The sequence below is a fragment of the Bubalus kerabau genome, chromosome 6, assembly GCF_029407905.1.
Source record: "Bubalus kerabau isolate K-KA32 ecotype Philippines breed swamp buffalo chromosome 6, PCC_UOA_SB_1v2, whole genome shotgun sequence".
NCBI lineage: Eukaryota > Metazoa > Chordata > Mammalia > Artiodactyla > Bovidae > Bubalus > Bubalus kerabau.
The window spans coordinates 52,539,041-52,562,911 of NC_073629.1; the positions used below are offsets into that span (position 1 = coordinate 52,539,041).

Consider the following 23,871-nt stretch of genomic DNA (forward strand, 5'->3'; position numbering starts at 1 on the left):
CCAAATCTTTTCTTTTTTTTTTTTGGCTGTGTGGGACCTTGGCATGCAAATTCTTAGTTGCAGCATGTGGAATATGGTTCCCTGACCAGGGATGAAACACAGGCCCCTTGCATTGGGAGCTCAGTCTTAAGCCACTGGACCACCAGGGAAGTCCCTATCAAATCTTGACAGACACAACTTACAAGAACTCCTTGGATTAGCCAAATCAGTGTTTCTTAGAGTTTTCAGTATAAAGGCCCCTAAGGAGAAACTCCCCCACCCCCTAGAGTACAGGTGGGTCTGTTGAAAACCCCACCCAACCCCATTTCAGTGTCTGGTGTTTTCACACTATTTGAAATACATATTTTATTTTAAATCTTAATTTATTATGCATTGGGCTTCTTCTTTTTTCATTTCTTGGAGGATAAAATCCTAAAAAAAAAAAACTTGGAGGTTTTTTTTTTAATTAAGTCAGATTTTCAGTTCACCTCAGAATTTATTACACGGGTGTTTATGTGAGGTGGAACCAAAGGTATGTGATTGGGTGTTTTCATAACACTGTGCTTTCCTTGCCTTTTAGATTGTGATTCAGATTCCACCCTCTGGGGATAGTAGTGGCTGGCCAGATGGTTATGAAGATTTAGAGTCTGGTGATAATGGATTTCCAGGAGACATGGATGAAGGGGACACTTCCTTCTTCAGCCGACTTGAAATTGTGGTGGTATGTATTTGTTTGTAGGAGGTAGTTTGTAGAGAATGTTGTCTTTTTGGTTGGCTTTAGTCGGGAACCATTGGAAAATAAAATCAGATGTTAAAGGCTAAAGCTTCTAAAGCTACAAGCTTCATTTGACTGTGATTTATTTCCATCTGTTTTCTTCTTTTCTCCAGTTTAATTGTAGCCTGCGACAGGTAGGGAATCCCCGTAGCTTCCAGGACGAACCCAACAGGAACGTCACCTTCAACATGGAGCTGTACAACACTGACCTCTTTCTCGTGCCCTCCCAGGGGGTCTTCTCTGTGGCAGAGAACGGACACGTTTATGTTGAGGTGAGACCCGTATGTTAGCCTTGGGCTGTTAGGTTAGCGGAGATTCTTAGTGGCTCCTGAGCATGAGTGAAAACCCCTGGGGGCAGACGTTTTCCTGCCTTCCTCAGCCTTGACCAGCTCTGGATGAAGGCTTCACTCAAAAGACGCTTCCACATTGGTTTCTGACCAAAGCAGGAATTTCAGGATTCATTGCATTATGCTAAATGGAGAGAGCATTTTATAGATGAATGGATGAAATGTTTTGTTTTTTTTAATCAGGGGCATAAATTCTAATAAAGCCTTGTCCTTACTTTGTCCTTTGTATTTTTGCCAAGGGCATTTGTTCAGTAGTTGCAGTATCAGAGTTAACAAGGGAATATTTCAAACCCCCTCAGAGACTATCTTTTAAACTGTGCATACTTTTGAGTGAAATACTGTATGTTACTATAGCTCATGAAAATTGGTTTTTTTCCTAGATCATTATCTAAATGTATCTATGGCGGTGGTTTGGTGGTTTCATCACTAAGTCCAGTCCGACTCTTGCGACCCCATGGACTGTAGCCTGCTAGGCTCCTCTGTCCATGGCATTCTCCAGGCAAGAATACTGGAATGGATTGCCATTTCCTTCTCCAGGGGATCTTCCCGACCAAGGGATCGAACCTAGATCTCCTGCGTTGCAGGCAGATTCTTTACCAACTGAGCTATGAGGGAAGCCCCAATGTATCTATAAATTTATTAAAATTATTTCCTGTGTATAACAGTAATAACCACACATAATGTAAATCTGTGGAGTGACTACAGAACTATTAGGTAGTGGTGGTAATAATGAAATAACAACAGCTAAAGTTTATTGTAGATTTATTTTGTGCCAAGCTCAGTTATAAGTTCTCAGTTATAAGAACTCGTATTCTTCTGAGCAGTTCTATGACACAGGACTGTTAATATCCCCATTTTGTGGATGAGGAAATTGAGGCCCAAATTTGTCTAAGGTCACACAATTAGTACCTAGTTGAGTTCAGCGTCAGGGTTCATACTCAGTCCATCTGGCTCCAGAGACCACACTGTTGTCCACAGGATGCCATCATTTATCCTCAAAGTGCCATTTTCAAGGGGGAGAAAATGTAACCTCTTTGCAGTGCAAATACCCAAGTCCACAGACTGGATTCTAGAGAAGATAATTATGCTCATGGCCCCAGAATGTCTGCTGGTCTTACAGGAAAGTCATCCTCTATCGAGCTGGTTTTGGTGCTAGGATGCAGGCTGGTGTTCTCCACTATGGGAGGAGGGAGAAGCTTAAGGGGCCAAAATGGGATACTTCCATATATTAAAAATGACTTCAGTACACATATTTCTATTTAAGAAAGACAAATAACTCACATTTGTACTGATTCTGGGACAGAGCCCACAGGCTCTAGACATTTTCTTGGATCATCTCCTGCTTTCTGATTTCCCTCTTCTGAGAGATCTTCTCTTTCATTGGGTACTCCTTTTTCTGTTAGGGAAGATGTACTGCTTTCTATGTGCTGTCCCTGATCAGAGCTCTCTCCTAATCCAACACTGGTGTTTTCTTCTTGCTCTTCCGGCTGCTCCATCCACATGTGTGGTTGGTCAGTGATGCACTATTGTACTATAGGTTTTAGGGGCGCTGCTTAACTGCAGTTTGCTCTTTTCCAGATGTGTTCCTGGCTTTGCCAATTTGTGGCTTTGCTGCCTTAAATCTTCCTCATACATCCAACTCTGGATGTTTTGGGTTTTCTCCCTCCTCCCCAACTGCCTCCCCCAACCCCCAGTGCTGGCTTATTTGAAATATATTTTCTTTTTCATTCTTATTCTCCCATTTGTAGATTATGTTGTTCATAATTGAATTGAATCAAAGACATTGTGAAAGTGATGGAAAAAAACAAACCAAGTCTTTTTGCTATGCCATTTTAAACATCATTAAAATGATAGGTGAAAGTCGCTCAGTCGTGTCCAACTCTTTGCGACCCCATGGACTATACAGTCCATGGAATTCTCCAGGCCAGAATACTGGAGTGGGTAGCTGTTTCCTTTCCAGGAGATCTTCCTAGGTCTCCCACATTGCAGGCAGATTCTCCACCAGCTGAGCCACCAGGGCAAATACGTAATAATACACTGAAGAGAATTTGGGGAAGGGGGAACTGCTATAAACTACTTTATTTTAAAATTGTTTTAAACCACATATTTTAAAATATGAGAGAGAATTGGTATATATTTTGCTAAATAGGATAGTAGCCATGCCTAGTCTTTTTTGTCTCATTTTGGACTCCACCGCTGATAAGAAAATGTTTTATTTGGGGAAAGTAAGTAAAACTTAATCATTGACTTGGTCTAAAGAGCTATTTCCATGTTTCCTCTTGTGGCCATTCTTATCACATTGCCTCCCAGAATCTCCTGTTTCCTCTAGATCATGATCTCTTCCTTTAATCCAAGACGTTACCAGTTTTGCCACTTGGTCTTTGGTCATCTTTGGGTGATAGTTGGTCACACAGTTGGCACATTTTCTTTTAGTTCATTTGTCTTGGGAAATTAAAAATATAAGTCTATATGTTGTTTTTGTTGTTCAGTCGATAAGTCATGTCCCACTCTTTGCAACCTCATGAACTGCAGCACACCAGGCTTCTCTGTCCATCACTATCTCCCTGAGTTTCCTCAAACTTACGTTCATTGAGTCAGTGATGCCAGCCAACCATCTCATCCTCTGTTGCCAGCCAACCATCTCATCCTCTGTTGCCCCCTTCTCCTCTTGCCCTCGATCTTTCCCAGCATCAGGGGCTTTTCCAGTGAGTCAGCTCCTCTCATCAGGTGGCCAAAGTACTGGAGCTTCAGCTTCAGCATCAGTCCTGCCAATGAATATTCAGGGTTGATGTCTAATATAACCCCCCAAATGTAAATGTAGATTAGTACTGCTAGTATTAGCTGGCATTTCCTAACTATCCGAGAGCTGTGTGGTGTGCATATAATTTTGACTTTACAGATTGTCACAGTTGCTGTATCTAGTCAGTGTCAGTGCCCTCATTCTGTGGGGGCAGAAACCAAGGGTCAGTGCTCATGGCGAGTGAGCAGCAGAGTCCTGCCACTGCTCACTTCCAGTCCATTTCAGAGTAAAAGACTTATTGACAATAGTCTTTTTTTCCTCTCAAACAATTTTTTGGAGTACCTTAGCTATTCTGCCATTGCAGATCACTGATCATTGAGATTAGAGAAAAGGTTTGTATTTCTTCTATCACACGTTTTTGCATCGTGGGTTCTGAGTTCATGTTAAAGGGCACTTATGAGTAAATAGAGTATATGTAGTTTGCCATTTTTCCAAGATTAAATATCTCATTTTTCAGAAATACTGTAAAAATAATGAATTGTGAATATTTTCAGACTTCTAAATACTACTTCCTGGAAAGATGTCTTACTAAGCACCCTCCCTGACCACATCATGGGCAGCTTGAACTGACCCTGTAGCTGTAGTGAAATAGTGAAGAGAAAATGGACTTGGGTTCAGAAGACCTGGGCTCAAGCCTTGGTTTTCCCCAGTATTTGCTAGCTATGATTTTGAACAAGTTATCCTGTGTGTTCCGTTTTCCCTCCATTTATAAAATGAAGATGAAAATACTTATAAGATTGTTCTCAGGTATTAAGCTTTAAGGCACAGCAAAATGTCATTCTCATCTTCATCATCTTCACTGTTGAGTGTCTTGCAGTTAACCACATAGGGACCTTTCAAAATAGTGCTGTGGGCTAAAAGCCCCATGTGATGTCAGGGATTTCCCGTGGGTATCTCAGAATGCAAAGTGTGTTTATAGCTTCATGCCTTTGAAAGGATTCTGGGGCTATTGGCTTATGGTTAAGGACCAACTTTATTTCTAAAGTGTTTAAGTTTATTTTGATTCTTAGTTTAGTCAAGGAATGAGGCAATAGTGGGGAGAGGCAGTTCACACAGTTATCCATGTGTCACCAGATGGAGAATCCAGTCTGGTTTGGAGATTTTAGCTGAGTTCAGGATGGTTGAGATTTGAATTCTGTTTACACTTGGCCACACACTACTTCCTGTTTCTAAAGAAAAGAACCTTAACAAGGTTTGGACATAGCCCATACAAATGTTTTGTAAGAGGTAAGTGTAAATGAGTCGGAAACGTTTCCAGATTAGATTTCCCTTAAAATACCCTTGGGCTTAAAGAGTGAAGGGAGAGTCCTTGGCAAGGTCTGGTTTGGACCTCTGAAGAGCTGGGACACTTTGCCAGGCCCGTGATCGCCACCAGATTGCACCATGCCCAACATCCAGCCCCAGAAGCCAGCTCTGGCTGCTCACCGTGAAGCAGGACTTTAGATGAATCAGTAACTTCACTGCAGTGTTTAGGCTCCTTCTGACTTGCTGCAGTTTAGAAGTTTGGTCTTCCCTGCCTGGTTTAAGTACATCTAGCTCTGTCCTTTATTTTTTGAGTAATTTTTAAGAGAGGTTGCCTCCCAAGTGATAACACTATTATGACATTAGGGTTTTTACCTGTTGGTGTTCTATTTATTTTGGAAAGTCTACTCTAGGTGCATGATGTACTTTTATTTTTATTTCCCAGAGGACTTATAGGAAGTCAAAAAGACTTATTTATCTTGTATTAGAATCTTAGAATATTAGAATGCAGGCTGGCACTTAAACTAAATAATTCACTGTCATCATCCATACCAAATTTAAATGGAAAATATCTCTTTCTTCCATGAGTGTGTCACTTTTGTGATTAGAAAGAAGACTATACAGGTGTGCTACACAGATCACGCCATGTCTCTCGTCAGAAGGGCCACGTTGGTGTGTTGTCCTTGTGCCTACAGTGAGCGTGAAATGCTAACTCACGTCTGAATTGAGCTTTCTGTTCTGTTGTAGGTGTCTGTTACCAAGGCTGACCAAGAACTGGGATTTGCCATCCAAACGTGCTTTATCTCTCCGTATTCAAACCCTGATAGGATGTCTGATTATACTATCATTGAGAACATTTGTCCTAAAGATGAATCTGTGAAATTCTACAATCCCAAGAGAGTGCACTTTCCTATCCCACAAGCCGAGATAGATAAGAAACGGTTCAGCTTTGTTTTTAAGCCTGTCTTCAATACCTCCCTGCTCTTTCTCCAGTGTGAGCTCACGCTGTGTACCAAAAAGGAAAAGGACCCCCAGAAGCTACCCAAGGTTAGTGGGCCTTCATCTATTTTCTCCTGTTATTTTGACATCTTTAGGTGAGGCAGTGACCTACCAGAAAGGTGTAATCACAGCTTGCTGCAGGTTGAGGTTTTTGGTTTGGGGACTGCCCAGTCAAAGTCATAAAGTTCCTGTTAGCAGGGAACTGTGAGTTTTATGGAGTCTTGGAGACTGAGTCCTGACCATATGCTTTTTTTTTTTTTTTCCATGCATGCTATTCAGTAGTATCTTATGAACGATAAATCAAGACTGTTTTCCATTGAAGGAGAGGTCTGGCTTTATCTTTGCTATTCTAATAGTACACAGTGCCAAGAGTACAGAGAGCTGAAGGACAAGTTCAACGTGAGGATTAATTTTTCCAGGTCCCGCTGAGATTTGTATTACAGTTGTTTTTTGACCTTCTCTGTGTGAGTTATAAGGTTGACTTGTCTCATGAGGATGTCTAAGGGAAACTAACAAATATTTTAATTTTTCTTGGTTTCATATTGTGGTTCGTCATGTTTGCCTCCTGTTGCTCCCCACACAGAACCAGTACATGCTGTTGCCACAACAGAAACCAGAACCCTTTGACCTTGTTGGTGTGGCTATGGTAGGGGGCATCCGCAAGGGTAATGACCTCATTGTTTTGGCTTTTTGCACGAAGGGTATCTTCTGTCTGGTTTTGTTTCTGTGATCTGCCGTAATTATGTATAACTTTGCATGTGTGTTTATTTTGGTTAGATATCTCACACAGTGTAAGCTGACTTCTCATCCTTTTACAGTTGCATATCAGTCAGCATCTAAAAGTCCAATAATTGAGCTGTGTCATTAACAATGTCTTATAGGGACAGAATTTTCTCACCTGGTACATAGGTTGTGAGAGATGGGCGTAAAAGGAGAAGGAAAAATTATTGTTATGAGACGGATTGTCATTTATCTGTATCCTTTGCACTATTATATTCTCCTGGGCATCAATTTCTCCATTAGACCACAGGAAATTTTATAATACATTTGAAAATATAGTGAATCTGATCTCTTAGTCCTCAGGGAGCGCATATGTGTGTGTGTGTGTGTATATATATATATATATATATATATATATATATATATATAAGGTGATTTAGGCTGTGTTCTTTAGGTTGCCTTAGGGAACATTGGTGCCCTGGCCTTGTGGGCCTCCACCTTCCAGTGGCCATCAAGCTTGGGCCATAGTGGACAGTGGTCGAGAGCCATGCAGAACTTCTTGAGTGGCTGTGGGACCCAGAGAATAACTCTAGGAGTTGGGGATCTAGGAGGGGAGGCCTGGCAGTTACCCCCGTCTTTACTGATAGCTGTGGCTCTCACCTTTCAGTGAGCCTGGCCTGTAGCAACCCAGCTTCATAGTGTGTCAGTCTGTGAAAATTAGTCCTAATATTTCCTTCTATAACATTTAAAGGAAAGTTCTGAGTTCCTGGGGTTGACATGGGATGTGACCCTAAGCCTAAGGTTGTATCCAAGGCAAGGTAGAGTGGAAAGAGCATGGGGGCCGAGAATGCAGGCCTGATTCTTCCTGACAGGACATTAGCAAGTTCCTGACCTCTCAGAACCTCCGTGTCCTTGTCTGTACAGTTAGAGTAATAGCATAGCCTTCCTTCCTAGGTAGAACAGGTGAGACAGTGGAGGTGAGGACAGTGGACCATTTATAGAGCTGTTACCGCTGTTCCTCTGTTTACGGCCTATGGTTAATATTTTCACACTCCTATGACTGCTTTCTATGACAATAGACCGAGCCAAAGATTCTTCTAGGAAGAATTCTCAAAGACTGTTGAGTCCAGCCCTGCCTATTGTTGATGAAATTGAGAGCAGAGTGTTCAGTGACTTGCCCGGGATCTTGCAGTGAAATTTGTTGTAGACTTGCTTAACCAAGGAACTAGAAGGAAAGTAAGAAAGCTCTTCCTAAACTGCAAATCTTCTCAACGAGTTCTCTCCATGAAAAACCCATTGTTTCCCTTTACCGGAGGGCTTTGTAAAGACTTTTCTTGTTTGTTTGGGGCAGGAGTTAGAAGAGAGGGGAATTGTCATATAACATGTATCTGACTTTGATGTTGCTCAGAGCAGCAATGACAATAAAGCCACAAGTCTCTGCTCTTTTGTGACTGGAAGATCTGGAAGCTAGTTAACTTTTCTGGATGCCTTGCTATATATAGATTTTTAAAAAATAATTGATATGTTTCCCCTTCCAACAAAAGTGATTGGATGTCACTGACATTGGCATTTCACCTATTGATGGGCGTAGACAAGGAGCCAAAGTTATTTTAAAGGAAAAGGTAATGGAAACAGATACACCAGGCTTGGGCATGCTGGTTCTAAGTTTGGAGACTGAAAATAGCTGGAAACAGCTGATCTCATGGCCTCCACCCCTAGGCACAACTCCCTAGGACTTCATTTTGGAACATTAAAAGCAGATGACCCTGGAAAGCTTCATTTTGCATGAGCCTATACTGTAATTAAAAAAATCAAATGCACTCGACAACATGATTATCTTTTTGGACAACAGATGTAAAATTTGTCACCCTCATAATGCAATACATGAAGTTTCCTACCATCACAAATCACAAACATGAACCGTTTATGTGTAAGCCAGCTTGATGAAGGGCCAATGTTCGTCATATAGTTATTTTATTTTTCAGACTAAATAACACTAAAACCTCCAGTTGTTTTGTGGGAATCCATCCAGCAATGTTTGCGTCTTCAAGTGCAGCTGAGAATACACTGAGGCTGCTCTCATAACTCTCAGATTATTGGTGGTTCTTTGAAAACCATCCTGGTATCCTGTTTTTCTGGTGTAAATAGCTGTGAGCAGTCTGATAAGGGGCCACAGGACGACCATGCTGGCCCTTTTGAGTGACCCCCTGACTCTGTTCTCTCTGCAGTGTGTGCTTCCTGATGAAGCCTGCACCTCGCTGGATGCCTCAATGATCTGGGCCATGATGCAGAATAAGAAGACATTCACCAGGCCCCTCGCTGTTATCCACCACGAAGTACCATTTAAAGGTGCGTTCTGCGGAGGCTCGGTCAGAGAACAGCGGCCTGTGTGCTACTCATAAAGAAGCTGGAATACTGTAAATCAAAGCCCAGTTTTATTTGAAAGATAAATTAACGACCATTTAGTAGCTTTAGAAAAGAATTCTTTGCCCACGGAGTCTTTTGTTTAGTTGGTTCTCCTGCTGCTGTGCATTAATGATACCTTTGCCAGTGACTTCCTCTTTAAATATTAGAGCAAAGTCTCAGTTGTCTGTTATGATGCTGATGGTGGCGCTCACCCTGCATGCAGATGTGCTTCCTCGAGCGTGTTGGAGAGGGTTAGAGTTCCTTCTGGAATTGCACGCAGTCCACAGCCCATCTTTCTTTGACCTACTGGTAAAGGCTGTGCTGGCTACAAGCTATTAGAGTGCTTTGTCAGGGATCACAGATGCCTTTGGGGAGGGTACCATGTACGTGAACACCATCTGTCTTAGGTGTCACAGCAGAAAGACATTGAAAACCACTGTTCAAATGTGTTTTTATCATTTCATTTTTAGAATTTTACGCACAGCTCTAGGCTTTCCCTGCTAGCTGGCTGTGGGACCCTGGAGCTCTCCTCTCAGGTCCTTGGGTTTCATTTTCTTTATCTGGAGAAAGAGGGGGTTGGACCAGATGACTCCCAGAGGCCTTCTCAGCCATACCACTCAGCTGTACTGTTTGAAGAGGCAAAGCAATTTTTCATTCATTTCCCAGCCGTCCTCAAGTTGGTGGGAGATATATGTATTAGATGTTTATTGGTTCCTCATCAGTGTTTTTGTTGTTGTTTGTTTAACTTTATTCATTAATTTTTAGCCATTTGAAGCAGTTATAATAGCTGCAGTCTTTCTATAAATGGATTGCCCAAGGAGTTCCTTGTTTATTGGGTCCAAGGGAAAAGAAATAAGAATAAATTAATTGTGTTGCAAAGCGTATCATAATCGGGCAACAGCTGGCTCTGTTTTGTACTGTGAAGGTGGTGTAACAGCAGCAACAGCCACCCCATACTCCATCTGTTACTCTTACCTATTTTGAGAGAGGTAATCCTGCCCGTAATTGAAGGCAGCAGCTTGCTTTTTCTTGTGCCAGACAATAATTAGGCATTAATATTGCAGCAGTATAACTTCCAGTAATTCATTCATTCATTCTTTAAGTCTGGTGGTATTTTTTTAAGTAATTCCTCTTGTAAATTAGGTAATTACCTTTATTTAAACTTGGTGTATAATTATCCTGAAAGTTCAATGTTTTCTTTACATAAAAGTTCAAGAGGAAAGTTTTACCAAATATCAAAGCGATTTCATGAGATTTGCTAATTGAGACTAGGTTTTAGTGGAGAAGCATGCGGTGAAGAAAGTTCATTGCCTAGGTTTGTTAAACAAATTGAGAAGGTTAGGCGGTAGGCTGGCTTCCCAGGGGCTGTATGCAAATGCTCTTTCTAACTTTACACTGAATGGGGTAGGTTTCCTGGCAGTTTTTAGCCTTTTTGAGTGACTCCACTCATCTTTGATGTTTATTTCCCTTTGACTCGAGCAGCACTTGTCCTCAGTGCAGGCCATTAGAATCTGTGCTCTCCTTCTACCTCTCAGGGGATTGGAATAATCATTTATAAGAGGAATGTGACTATTTGCCTGATAGTATTGGTTTCTTTGAAAAATAACAGGATCGTGAGTGTTCTTCCTGCCAGACAGCCTTATGTGTTACTGTATTAAGATAACAAATACCCCAGTATCCGTGGGCTTCCCATGTGGTGCTAGTGGTAAAGAACCTGCCTGCCAAGACAGGAGACATAGGTTTGATCCCTGGGTCAGGAAGATCCCCTGGATGAGGGCATGGCAAAACCACTCCAGTATTCTTGCCTGGAGAATCCAATGGACAGAGGAACCTGGTGGGCTACAGCCCATGGGGTTGCAGAGAGTTGGACACAACTAAAGCAACTTAGCACACACAGTATCTCTGGAAGTGGGCAGATCTCTTGTTGGGAGTAACTTTGGGGGTAAAAATTTCCCAATGGGACAGTTTACTGTCCTTTTACTACATGGATACTCTTTGGAGACCTGGCCGAAGTTCCAGCTCTCCCTGGGCATTTGGTCCGTCTTATTTCTCAACACTTGGCTTTTCTGGGGCGGCAGATAGAGGTTGTCTACTTCACAGTCAGCCAGAGAGCTGCTTTGTGGCTACCACTGCCAGTAGCAAGGGCTCATTTCAGGTGATGTTTCTTTCTTCTCTGGGCAAGCAGAATAGGCCATCAAAACTAAGTAAGTAATTCTGAGTCCTTCCTCTGGGCCACTGTTGTGTTTTTTTGGTGGGGGGAGGCACTGTTATTAATGGAACTTTCCTGAGTTTCACAGCACATCTTTGCCACCTTTGATCTCTTAGTCCCTTGGGAACCAACTCTGGGACTAGGATTGTTTTGCATAAATTTTTAATAATGATGATGCTACTGGTAATGATGAAGATGGAGATGATGATAATGTTGATCTGACATTTATTGAGCATTTACTTAGTGCAAGGCTTTGTCCTAAATGTTTTTTGTGGGTAATAGTATTTAATCCACATGGCCCCTCTCTGAGGCAAGTCTATTATAGAGTAAGGGTAAGTAACTTGACCAAGGTCACATCACATAAATAAATGGTGGGTCTGGGATTCAAATCAAGGAACTTTGAGCCTGTGCTCTTAAATCTTTATGCCTTATCCTAGGTGGAGGTTGATTCTCAGTTCAGTTCAGTTCAGTCGCTCAGTCGTGTCCGACTCTTTGCGACCCCATGGACTGCAGCACACCAGGTCTCCCTGTCCATCACCAACTCCTGGAGCCTACTCAAACTCATGTCCATTGAGTTGGTGATACCATCCAACCATCTCATCCTCTGTCATCCCCTTCTCCTCCCGCCTTTAATCATTCCCAGCATTGGGGTCTTTTCCAATGAGTCTGTTGTTCTTCGCATCAGATGGCCCAATTGATTCACAAATATTGAAGTTTCAGCTTCAGCATCAGTCCTTCTAATGAATATTCAGGACTGATTTCCTTTATGTTGATTCTAGTTTTTAATAAAATCTGCAAGCAACACAGTCATCTGTCCTTTCATACGCCTCTTCCTGGCCTCTTCCCCAGTTCATGCCATATCACATTGGTATGCAGGTTAGTACCCAAATGCTCTAATAATTATGAAAAGAAGGTGAAGAGTTTAAGGGAAAAACATCTGTTCCACCAAAGGGTTAAGATATTAGGAAACACGTAAACTATTTAAGAGTCTTAAAGTTTAGGACAAGTTTTGTGACTTTGAATTGTAACTCAAAGAAAAGCCCAGGAAACGTGAATAGTTTATGCATATTATGGTTTATGGCAAAACAATTAAAATAGTTGAGGTGGTGCCATCCTACCATATTTTCTGAAGTATCTTGAAATATAGGCATGTTAGTGCTATTTTCTTTGGATGCTGTGACTGCTTTTTACAGCATTTGAGAACACTTGGGCTTACATAATAAAAATGATTACACCACGTCAGCAATGATTTTTTTTTTTAAATGGTGAAAGGGAAAAGTAATCATTTCTCTGAAGTTTAGGGCATATATATATATATATGGGGAAAATGAGCACAAAAGGACATTCCCAAATTTGCCATGCTTTATGTACAATCTATAATTCTTAGCAAGTTAAGTGTTTAAAATACTGAATTTTCTCCATATTTCCACCACATAACTTTTTAAATATTAAACTATGCTCAGGACAGCACCTGGCATATCATGGGCACTCAGTAAATGTTAATTTCCTTTCCTTCCTCTTAACATCTCAGCCAAACTAGGCTTTCTGGGGGATTAGAGGGGAGTGAAAGGGCAAGTTGTGAATGTCAGTTGGAAATTAATCCAAGAGAGGCGTTGCTTTTTGGAACACATTTTATTTTTCCAGAACAAAAATACTTTAAAGCACCAGCCAGGTTTTGTCCTCAGGCAGAGGTAAAGATGAGGGGAAGCCGAGGAGAAAGATGGTAGAAATGCTTAGTTAGCAGATCAAGACATTCAGTCTATTCTGTAAGGGAGAGGTATCATAGGTTCTTTTTTTTTTTTTTTTTTAATTTTATTCAGTGTGCTTCACATTTTGAAAACCTTATAGTTTCAAAAATTTCAAATCTAAACAAAAACAAGAAATAGTAGAATGAACTCCTACAAACCACTCATCTGGTTTCCACAATTACCAATTCATAGCCAATTTTGTTTTATTACTTCCTGTCTCTGGATTGTTTAGAAGGAAACCCAGACATTTCATTTGATTCACAAATATTCCAGTATGCATCTCTAAAGTCTGAGATCCATCAAAAGATCTTGAGTAGAGAACCGAGCATCAGATCATTTAGGAAGAGTACTCTGAAAGCTGCATGGAGGTTAAGTTGCTAGGGCTTGTATGCAATAATAAAAAATATATGATTTTTTTGTGAAGGTCGCTCAGTCATGTTTGACTCTTTGCAATCTCATGGGCTATACAGTCCATGGAATTCTCCAGGCCATAATACTGGAGTGTTATTAATAATAGCCTTTCCCTTCTCCAGGGGATCTTCCCAACCCAGGATCGAACCTAGGTCTCCTGCATTGCAGGTGGATTCTTTACCAGCTGAGCCACATATTTATGGTTATTTATTCCAAAAACGTTTATTGAGGATCTACTATATGCTTGGCATATAGTATACAAATTTTCCTATGTTTGATGCCTTTACAATCTAATGCATGGAGAAAGGAATGGCTACCCATTCCAGTATTCTTGCCTGGAGAATTTCATGGACAGAGAAGCCTGGCAGGTGAGGGGTCAAAAAGAGCCAGACCTGACTGAGCGACTAACACTTTCCCTACTTTCATTATAGCTTAAAATAAATATGAAGATATAATCTAATGCACTACTGATGTTTTGGGCTGGACAACTATTTGCTGTGGGGTGTTGACCTGTGAATTGTGGGATGTTAAGCAGCACCCCTGGCCTCTGCCTACTGAATGTCCTTCGCAAACCCTTCCACCACCAGTTGTGACAACCCAAAATGTGTCTGAATGTTTCCACATGTCCCCTGGAGAGCCTAGTGGGCAAAAATCACTCCCGGGTGAGAACCACTGATCTAGTAGAAGGATACAGACAAATGAGAAGGCAATTACAGTGAATGCCATAAATATTGAAAGAAGCCAGAGAAGGGATTAATTTACAGTGTGGTTAAGTTAGTAAAAACTGTATCTTCGGTGGCCTGCACAAGCTTCTTTATCTGCCCTCTGTGCCAAATACTAATAGATGTGGGTACCAGTTAGACACCTCATTTCCCTATGGGCCTGCCCAGTCCTGCCATGTTTAGGAGAACTGAATTGAAAGTGGGAGGACAGAAGTTGTGGTCAGTTACTCATGCATAACCCGAGAAATATCTTTTTTATGAAAACCACGACTAAACAATCTGAGGAGGGAAGTTTTGGTTCTAGAGGCAGACCAAAGTTTGCTCAGAGTACATGAAAAGATTTAATTCAGAATGTTGATTATAGTTTGTTCTTTCTGTACAGAAATCTTTATTGTTAAAATTTCTCTTTACAGCAATGGCTAGGATTCCTTTCTTGCAATCGTACCCTTAAACCAAAAGTAAATATTGTTGGGTCCACTCTTTTCCTTTCAGCATGCCAACTCAATTATAGGGTTCCAGTAGAGATCAAACTATTTTAGTTATAGTCGGGGTTTATTGGGAATTTTGGAACACAAAAGTAAGAAGATAAAATCCTTGAACCTTGGTTCTGCAGCCTGTGCTTGTTATTGTTTATGCGCAGAAAGCGTGGAGGAACTTCACCTCTGGGGAAATGAGCAACAACTGTTTGTGCTTAGCTGTGTGAGAAGGCCCCTATTTGGGGTGGGGTAGGAGGATTAGATAATAATGTAAATCCATTAAGAATTTTCAAACAGTGTCATCTGTCACACAGGCTTCACTGTAAAACCTACATTCTCACATACAAGGTCTCCTTAAGGGAGAATCATTATTTGAAACCTTTTGGGGATTCTGAGTGACAAAGTTTAACCATGGGTGGTTGATTGGATGGAACTCTTCCCAGAAGTGTGTATATTTCTCACATGATGAACCCTATAGAGACCTTTAAATGCCTTTGGACTTAGTTCAGCATATCAAACCACTACTTTTTACAAATAGGAGAATTTTGTGGTTAGATGCCCCTACTTCATAGGACCCTTGGGAATTTAAAATGAGAAAATATAAGTGAAGGCTTTTTTGTCGACTGTAAAACACTATACAATGTACAGATGTTAAGGCATCCTTGTTGCTGCTTCATTGCTGCCAATAAGGCCGGTGGGTCCAACCTCCCAGGAGACAGTCTCTTATGTGCCTTGTGTAGTTGGTATGTGTTCTGCACACTGAAATACATTTTCTTAAAAACACACAATTATTTTAGTTTTCTTAGTAATTTTAAGTATAACTTCCTCATATATCCTAAGCCCAGGGGCACTATGCTGCACAACTCCAGGGGCTACCCTTCAATTGTAGTGGCTTTGTTTCATCCCATAGCATTCCTCCCCCTAGAGCTAGACTGTGATACCCCATGCTTCACGAATGTACTCAACCAGCTGAGATAGTTAATCCTGAGATTTAATAATCCTGTCTAGCTTCTCTTATTTTTATAAACATCAACTCAAATGCTGCTTGTTTTGGTCAATTTTTCACTTTTTTTTTTTTTTTTCTTTTTTTTGCTTTACTTTGGATTCCAGAACAAGGTGTGTGTTCCTTTTTTATTGAATAAAAGTAGAGATGAGGAGAGGCACTAAACATGTTACTTTTAAACTCTCGAGAACAGGGGTAGAGTCTGTGTGCCAGGACTTAACACACTTTTTCTATGAAGAGCCAGATGGTGAATATGTCCAGTTTGTGGCTTATGGAGTCCCTGCCTCACTACTTAACTGCTGTTGCAGCCTAAGAGTGACCGTGGACAGTATATAAATGAGTGAGCCTTGTTATCTTCAAATAAAACTTTACGAATAGATTTGTATTGTGTTTAATTTTCACATCATGAAATATTTTGATTTTTGTTCAATGATTTACAAATATAAAATTCATCTTTAGTTCACTTGTACAAAAATAAATGGTGGACTCTGATATGCTGCCCTGTGGCCAGTGATACTCTCACTGTTGAGAAGAGCACATAGCTGTGCACAAGCAGCTGCTTAATCAGTTCTTCTCTAGCTAAGGACAGAGCCACACTCACCAGTCATTTGGCCTGCTAGGCAGAATGTGGAATCCTGGGTCAGCCCCTACCCTGATGCTTTCCAGCTGTGACCTTGGGCTGGTCACATGATAAAGAATTTCAGGCTGCTTTTTTGTAAGATAGTGATAAAAATTCTGTTTCTGCCTCCCTTATGGGGCTGGTTGTAACCTCAACTGAGATCAGGCTCTATAGTACTCTCTGAACATGAAGGCATTATAGAAATGTCAAAGCGTATAAGCATTTTCAAACAGTCTTATTCCAAAATTCCGCTATTGCCTCCGTTTACAAAAAAGTGTGTACATGCTAAGTCGCTTCAGTCGTGTCCAACTCTTCGCGACTCCATGGACTGCAGCCCCCCAGGCTCATCTGTCCATGGAATTCTCCAGGCAAGAATACTGGAGTGGGTTGCCATTCCCTTCTCCAGAGGATCTTCCTGACTTAGGGATCAAAAACAAGTCTTCTGCATTTGCAGGCGGATTCTTTACCGTCTGAGCCATCAGGGAAACCTGATGAATCAAAAAGTACAGCAACATTCTAACTGTCCTTCACTAAGCTTTCTGGTAAAGGCTCTTCTATTCCCGGCTGAGCCCTGAGGGTCTGCAGATGAATAAGATCTAGGCTCTGCCCTGGAGGTGGAAAAAATTAAGAGAATTAGATGTGATGTGGCACCTTTATAACAAAAGAGGGAGAGGATGAGTAAAAGTGGGAGAGATTCACCCTGCTGGGGTAGGTATGGGGCTGTGAGAGAGTCAGAGAACGCCTCCCCTGAAAATGCCAGCAGAGCAGGTCGTGCAGGGAGGGTACTTGAGGGAATGGCTTGCAACTTGTGATGACATGGAACTGCCTGGAGAAGTGGGAGAACTTAACTTCGAGGAGCCCAGCATGGGTGAGGAACCATTAGGAAAGGAGGCTGGAGAGAGGTGGGGAGAGGAAGGCAGATCACTCCGTGCCATGCTCGAGAGTTTGGACTTTTTTCCCGTAAATGAAGGGAAACCATTGAATGGTTTAATCAGGGCAATAATATAATCAGCCCTGGACTCTGCAAAAGTCATTCTGGGGGCACATATCAGGGAGGAAACATTTGGGTTGGGTGCAGAAGTGGAGACCAGGAGACCAGTTAGAGCAGCTTTGTAATGATGCAGATGCATGAACAGGAGCTGAACTGTAGGACGGCAATGTTAGGAGGAGGAATAAAGACGCTTTTACAATCTGTGTGTATGTTAAAAGACTTTTTGAAAGTGGAATGATATTAAATACACTGGAGAAACATGATACTTAAAGATACTGCATCCTTTTGTAAATAAAGAGAAAGGTATATACACATGTGTGCGTGCGCACACGCATATACACATGCATGAATTATCAGACTCAAATTTCTTAAGTTTAGGTTTTTGCTTTCAGTTTTTGTTCAGGTTAGAGAAAGTATACAATTGATCATTAATGAAGTACAGTGCTTAAAATTTCTGAGTAATCCATGTTACAGTCTTGATATCTAAATAGAATAATTGACAGACTTTTCACAAAATAAGATTCACAAATAGAAGAATGTCAGCCTCTACTGAGATTTTGATAACCTCTTACTTAGAACTTGGTTTCTCTGTAGAATACATCGTGATTTATGTTTTTGTTTCAGAAACAGGTCCAAGTATTAAGGAACCGATTCCAGTTACTCCACGTAAGTCTTTATGCAACTGTTTTGAAATAAAGCCTCCTGGGCTTTTATAAGAATGAGTTGGTTATAGAACATTTGCCAGACCCTGCGTTTCGATAAGGAGACTTCTGCTCTCATTCTCCCTCACCCCTTTTTTTCTCATATTTTCTTTTCCCTCCCTGCATTCTCCTTTCTTTTTTCCTCTCTACTGTTGCCATTTTAAAATATGAATTTGTTGACCCATTGGTATGTATCACCTTAATGGAATGTAGTAGCTTCTTAATTTTGGAGAAGTTCATTATTTACCTACCTTTAGTGGTTGTGATCTGAAAGACTTAACATAGAGCTATGGGAGTGGTTTGCTTTTTGTATCATCAACGGTATCTTCCTGCTCAGAGAAGCAGTGCAGAAGCAACTAGTTGCTATACTAGGCAATTACTAGACAAGGGGTGTTGAGAACGCTTGGAAGACAAAGAGAGACAGAGACCAACTGCTACAAAATGATACGTTGAAAATTATCTGGGGCGATTTCATTGCTTATACAGAAGAAAACTCTGACCCAGAAGTGTTTCAGTGACTTCCCCACGGTTATAATTGGCACTCAGGCAGAACTAGAGCCTGGGCTTTCTGGCTGTGCACCCAGAACTCATCTAGATAATGTTGCCTGTGGGGAGAAGCTTTACTTTTTTTCCTCCTTAAGACTTTCCAGATTTAGTCTCCATGGCTAATTCCATCACGTATACAGAAGAATCAGCCTGGAGAGTTTCTTTATGCTAAATACTTTATAAACCGTTCTATTAAGAGTATTTATTTTAACAGTATCATGGAACAGTATTATGAACCCAGAAAGAGATGCAGATGGACACATTCTCCTATACTCCCCTAGTCTGATTCTCTTAAATGACACCTCCGTCTTTAGCACTTTAGTGTATTTTCACTCAAAACTTTTAATCACACCCTACTTTTCACCTTAGGCATGAAAAGACATCTTTTAATATCTGTCCTACAGACTAAATTAAATTAGGTTGATGGCTAATTTAATTTTTCCCAGTTCTTACTCCTCCTAGGGGATCCTCAGCCCCTTTGCAAACTCTTTTTTTACCCCCTGCCTTCAGAAGATAAGCTAGTGCTGTCCCATTTTTTAGAAGTTAAATGAACACTAAGGGGCACATAGCTAGAGGAGTAGGAACCAGAACTTGGGAATTTGGATCTTTCAGAATCTTCTCCACAATGTCATACTTTTCCTGAGCCCTTTTGAGTGCTGGGGCTGCTCCAGGGTCACATTTATCTACACATGTATCTTACACTGAAGTGAGTTGAAAGGCAAAGTGATTGAATTTACATAGAGATCAGCTGGAGTCACTTCTGACTGGAGAGGAGCACAGAAACAGTATTGAAGTAACGGAGAGATCCTGTACTTTAATTTATTATTATTTTTATTTTTTAAAGAGAAACTTTAGAAATTTTATTCCACTGAAAACCTCTCTCTCTTAGAAACTGATCTTTACTTTTTATAAGTGATTCAAAGAAAGTAATTCTCTTAAACAAAAGGAAATGTTCTGTATCTGTGGCCTGGAATTAATTTCAAATGTAAAAATCTTTGCCAAATTGATTCTATTTATATGTTTTGCTAACCATAAAATTGACACGACTCCCCGCTGAGGAGTATTTCTGTTCCCCTCATGGAAATGTCATGGTTGGAAAAGTGTTAAAAAGTAGGTTGTGTTAAATGACACAATAGGTAATTATTGAGATGGAAGGTTTAAATGTGAGATCAGTGAAAGTTATGTTCTACTTTTTCTCCTTCTCACCACTTTCCTTCCTGTTATCTTTCATGTTTTAAATGTTCATGGAAGTATGTTTGTTAAGTATTTGGCTTGTGGTTTTTGTGTAGTGTCTCTTGGATTTTGTGTAGGGTCTCAATGTTCAATGAATAAGAAGCCAGATTTTGATAATGGAAGTTTATCTTATTTTCCCAAGCATCTTGAGCTTTGACTTTCAAGCCCCTTTACTGTTCAAATAGTATGTCCTCAGACTGAGGCAGTGAACCACAAGCCTAAGTTTTACAGAGTTGACAAATCTGACTTTTTAGTAAGTTTGATGTTCAAAGTAAATTGCAAACTGAAGGTATCTTGGAAATCTGAGAATTTCATTTTTCTTTTGAGAAAATATTTGCAAGTTACAAATATAGTGCATTTTGTTGGAATCCACTTTTTATCCTCAGAGTTTGTTAGTTGGTTCTCAGCCTTTCTGATGGTACTTGCGAAACAAATATAAAATTGTAGCATGTGATGCTGATTCACTCAAAGTCTGCATTGGTTTCTTATCATTATAGAGATTTTCCATGGTCTGGACACCCTAACCGTGATGGGCATTGCGTTCGCAGCCTTTGTGATTGGAGCGCTGCTGACGGGGGCCTTGTGGTACATCTATTCTCACACAGGTGAGTGCGGCTGCTGCCTGTGAGGTGGTGCGCATCCTGTGCGCCTGGCACACTGCAGACCTTTGGTGTTTCTCTGCATGGATGAGTGGATGAAATAATGAACGAAAGAGAGAGAGTTCATTCCCACCATTTTCACATGTACGTATTTGGCATGAACTGGGTTTTGTAAAACTATAATTTGTTTTAAGCAGTTGTGGAAAAGGAATGTTTAAATTACGTTAATTGTATTTGAGATGTTGCTGAAGTTTAGCTTCTAATAAAACTATTTTGTGGTTAGGACTTAATTAAAGAAAGTTAATGTAGACAAACCGGAAACATAAGCCATTCACCCAAAGCTGAGAACTTCAGAATAGACATATAAATGGACAGGAAGTAAGCGAGGAAGCCAAGATTTTATTACCACATCTGCTAAGATGCCGAGCACTGTCCACCAGAGGCCCTAATCAATGGCTTAAACCAGAATTTCTCAACCTTTTTTAAACCCATACCATCTCTTCTTTGATAAACACTGAATTCTCTTCTCTTCTCTTGAAAGTTATTTAAAAATTTAAAGTATTTTTTCATGAATTGTAAATGGAAATAGTAAAACAAAGCAGTTTGTTTTCAAGTTATGTTCTTCTACCCCTAAAAATTATCGTGTGCCTTTTTTCCTGACCCTTACCCCCGAGTCCCAAGGTAGAAACATTCTGGCCTGGACAGAAAGAAAACTTGTTCTGACCCCAAGACAGAATGCACGCCAGGCTTGGGGTGTCTGTAGTGCAAGAGGAAGGAACAAATGGATTGCTGATTCATAACATTGTTCTTAGGTTCCTTGTAAATATGGGAAGGAAAGACATGCATTTTGAGACATGTCTAGCAACCTAGTTGGTATTGTCTGTTTTTGTATGCTTATTTACGCTGTGAACCTGGATAAGGTGCTGAATCGATCAGTCAGATGGTGGCAGGCACAGACTTTCTGTTTAGAGTTTCATTTATTTTCCACTGAACCAGTGCATGCCACGATCTTTGGCCTTACCTTGGGCTGTCTAACTGGCCAAGCTGAAGCAATGACTGCTTTCAAGGAAAGAGAAGTATGGAAGGGTGTTTTGAGAAGTCATATCTTAATCCTCATCAGAATCTTCCCTTCAAATACTACATTCTCTGAGTTATTTTAAATTATGGCAGAAGGAGCAGAATGAACGCTATGGTGCCAAGCATAGGAAAGTCACACAGTCCAGAGCAAATTTTAGGAGTTTAACAGTAGGGCTTTAAGTCCTTAGATTATTGTTCCTAATCAACAACCTTTGAGTGAAGCCAGTTACTCTTAAACAGTGTGGATTATATGTGATTATTTTTATAAAGAGTAAATACTGCTGTCATGGTCCATGGTTGGTAGAATCTGCGGATGCAGAAGAATTTGGGATGCAGAAGGCAGACTATCAGTTATATGCAGATTAAGCCCCACGTTGTCCAAGGGTCGACTGTCTGTTTCATGTGAGCAAAAGGAAATAAGTCTGTTAAGTGTTAGACTGAGGATATATATGGACATCTGTGAATCCATTTAGGAATGTTGTTCTTCATGAATAGCTTACACAAGCAGTGGAAGGGACAATGTTTAGCAGAGGAGCATCTTTGAGTGAATAATTCTGTTACAGGAGTACTAATACATCCAAATCTCAGACTCACAGTTCTTTGCAACTTTCCCCATTCTCCTGCATGGCTGTAAAGTTCTAGAGTTCTTGGCAGCTTATGCTATATATATTAGGAATGAATTTGAAAGTACTCCAAGAAGACTCTCTAGCCCTGAAGATTTCTACAAGGTAGTCACCCACAGATGCTTACCACATACCTGCTGATCATGACTGGCCTTGGTAATAGAGCTACACTCCCAAACTCTGAAATCTGATCTCAGGCCAGGAGGGCCAGGAAGCCGCTAGAAGCAAAAAAGGGCAACCAAATGGTGTCACTGTGGGAACAAACCCCACTGAATTCCCTCTGATAATCCCAGATTCTTGTCCACAGATATACTGACAAACCTGGGAAAGAGCAAAACCTGGCTTTATGACATGCATTGCTGCTGCTCATTGAATTCTGAGATGTGTTGTTAATGTTCCCTTCTCCCCAAAAACAGAGACTTAAGGAGTTTTAAAGTTTTGTTAATATAGAAATAGATTTATAAGTAGATTTAAAAACAAAAATCCAAAGCCCTTCCTGTGATGGTTTCCAGCAAAATAAATTAGGCTCATTTGGAAGCTGAAAGGCTTTATAGACACTTAGACTCTAAACTCTAGTCATTTGGATTCTAAACCTGTTAGCGTCACAGCTTGAAATGGCTTTTTATTAAAAGCTGTAGCCTCTGGTTCACTTTAAAGACCACTCCTAAGGAATACCAGCATCACACAAAAAAGAAAGACTTACTGCAGGACCAAGTGGTAGTTTCCTATTGAGAACTCTCTTCGTTTATTACCTGGATCAGCCAGCAGCAAATTTAGATGAAAAGATCATAATGCGGTGGCCAATGGAAAGAGGTGTCTATACAAACACTGACTCAGTCCATTCAGTTTCCACAATAATCTAAGCTGTGGAGCTCAGGCCTTATATGGTGTATTTGGGGGTTCAGGCAACATCTGCCTCTGTGGCTAAAATAGTGCTGAGTTTAGATATTTCCCTTTGTGCTTTCCACTCTGCAGCACAGAGCACAGAACCAAGCTTTAGGTTTGAACTGTGATCTACTTACATACATGGAATGCATGTGAGTCCAAAAAATCTGTATCCCTGCTTTTATCATATGACAGCTTTCGGTATAATAATGGATACTTCTGAAAGCTATATTCACTGTTTGGAAAACCCCATTCCTAAAACTTACATTCTCCACTAAGATAGTGCAGAAAGGAGGGGCAGTGAGGGTGGAAATAGTGCTGGAATGGAGTCACAGAATCTTCATGCTCCTGGGGACCTAACAGGGTCAGAGTCCCAAAACTGACTCATGAAGGTCCCAAAAGTTGTGTGCAATATTATATCTGTTTTTGTTTTTGTTTTTTTTTAAGGAGAGGAGCAAAAGCATTTATTTCTATTTTTCAGTAAACTTTTTTAGCTTTATCACAACATGTACGTAGTTTAAAGGCCGAAATCATCCTCCAAATAGAATTATACTGGTATACGACTTAACAACTAAACCATCACCATGAATTTGTCTGTTGACTCTTCCAGTTATCTCAATCTCCTTTTACACATACACGGTCAAACATCAGGTATTCTACTGACTTATTTTCCTCAATACTTCTGAGTTGTAGATGTCCTGTGTCATGGATCCTGTGTTTTCCTCCTCCTTTGTTTAATGGGAACATAAGAGAGAAATGT

At 40.6% G+C, this 23,871-nt stretch overlaps 1 protein-coding gene across 7 annotated transcripts in view; it reads left to right on the top strand.

Moving 5' to 3' along the window:
- TGFBR3 (transforming growth factor beta receptor 3) overlaps window positions 1-23,871 on the top strand; it is a 207,967-nt gene that overhangs the window by 175,542 nt on the left and 8,554 nt on the right. For 6 of the 7 annotated variants that reach the window (XM_055585178.1, XM_055585177.1, XM_055585179.1 and 3 more), the window contains 6 exons: window positions 560-700; window positions 868-1,026; window positions 5,891-6,190; window positions 9,091-9,211; window positions 18,072-18,113; window positions 20,425-20,532. In XM_055585178.1, coding sequence (XP_055441153.1) covers window positions 560-700; window positions 868-1,026; window positions 5,891-6,190; window positions 9,091-9,211; window positions 18,072-18,113; window positions 20,425-20,532 — 871 coding nt within the window. The remainder of the gene's footprint in view (window positions 1-559; window positions 701-867; window positions 1,027-5,890; window positions 6,191-9,090; window positions 9,212-18,071; window positions 18,114-20,424; window positions 20,533-23,871) is intronic. The other variant, XM_055585176.1, reaches the window with a different exon arrangement.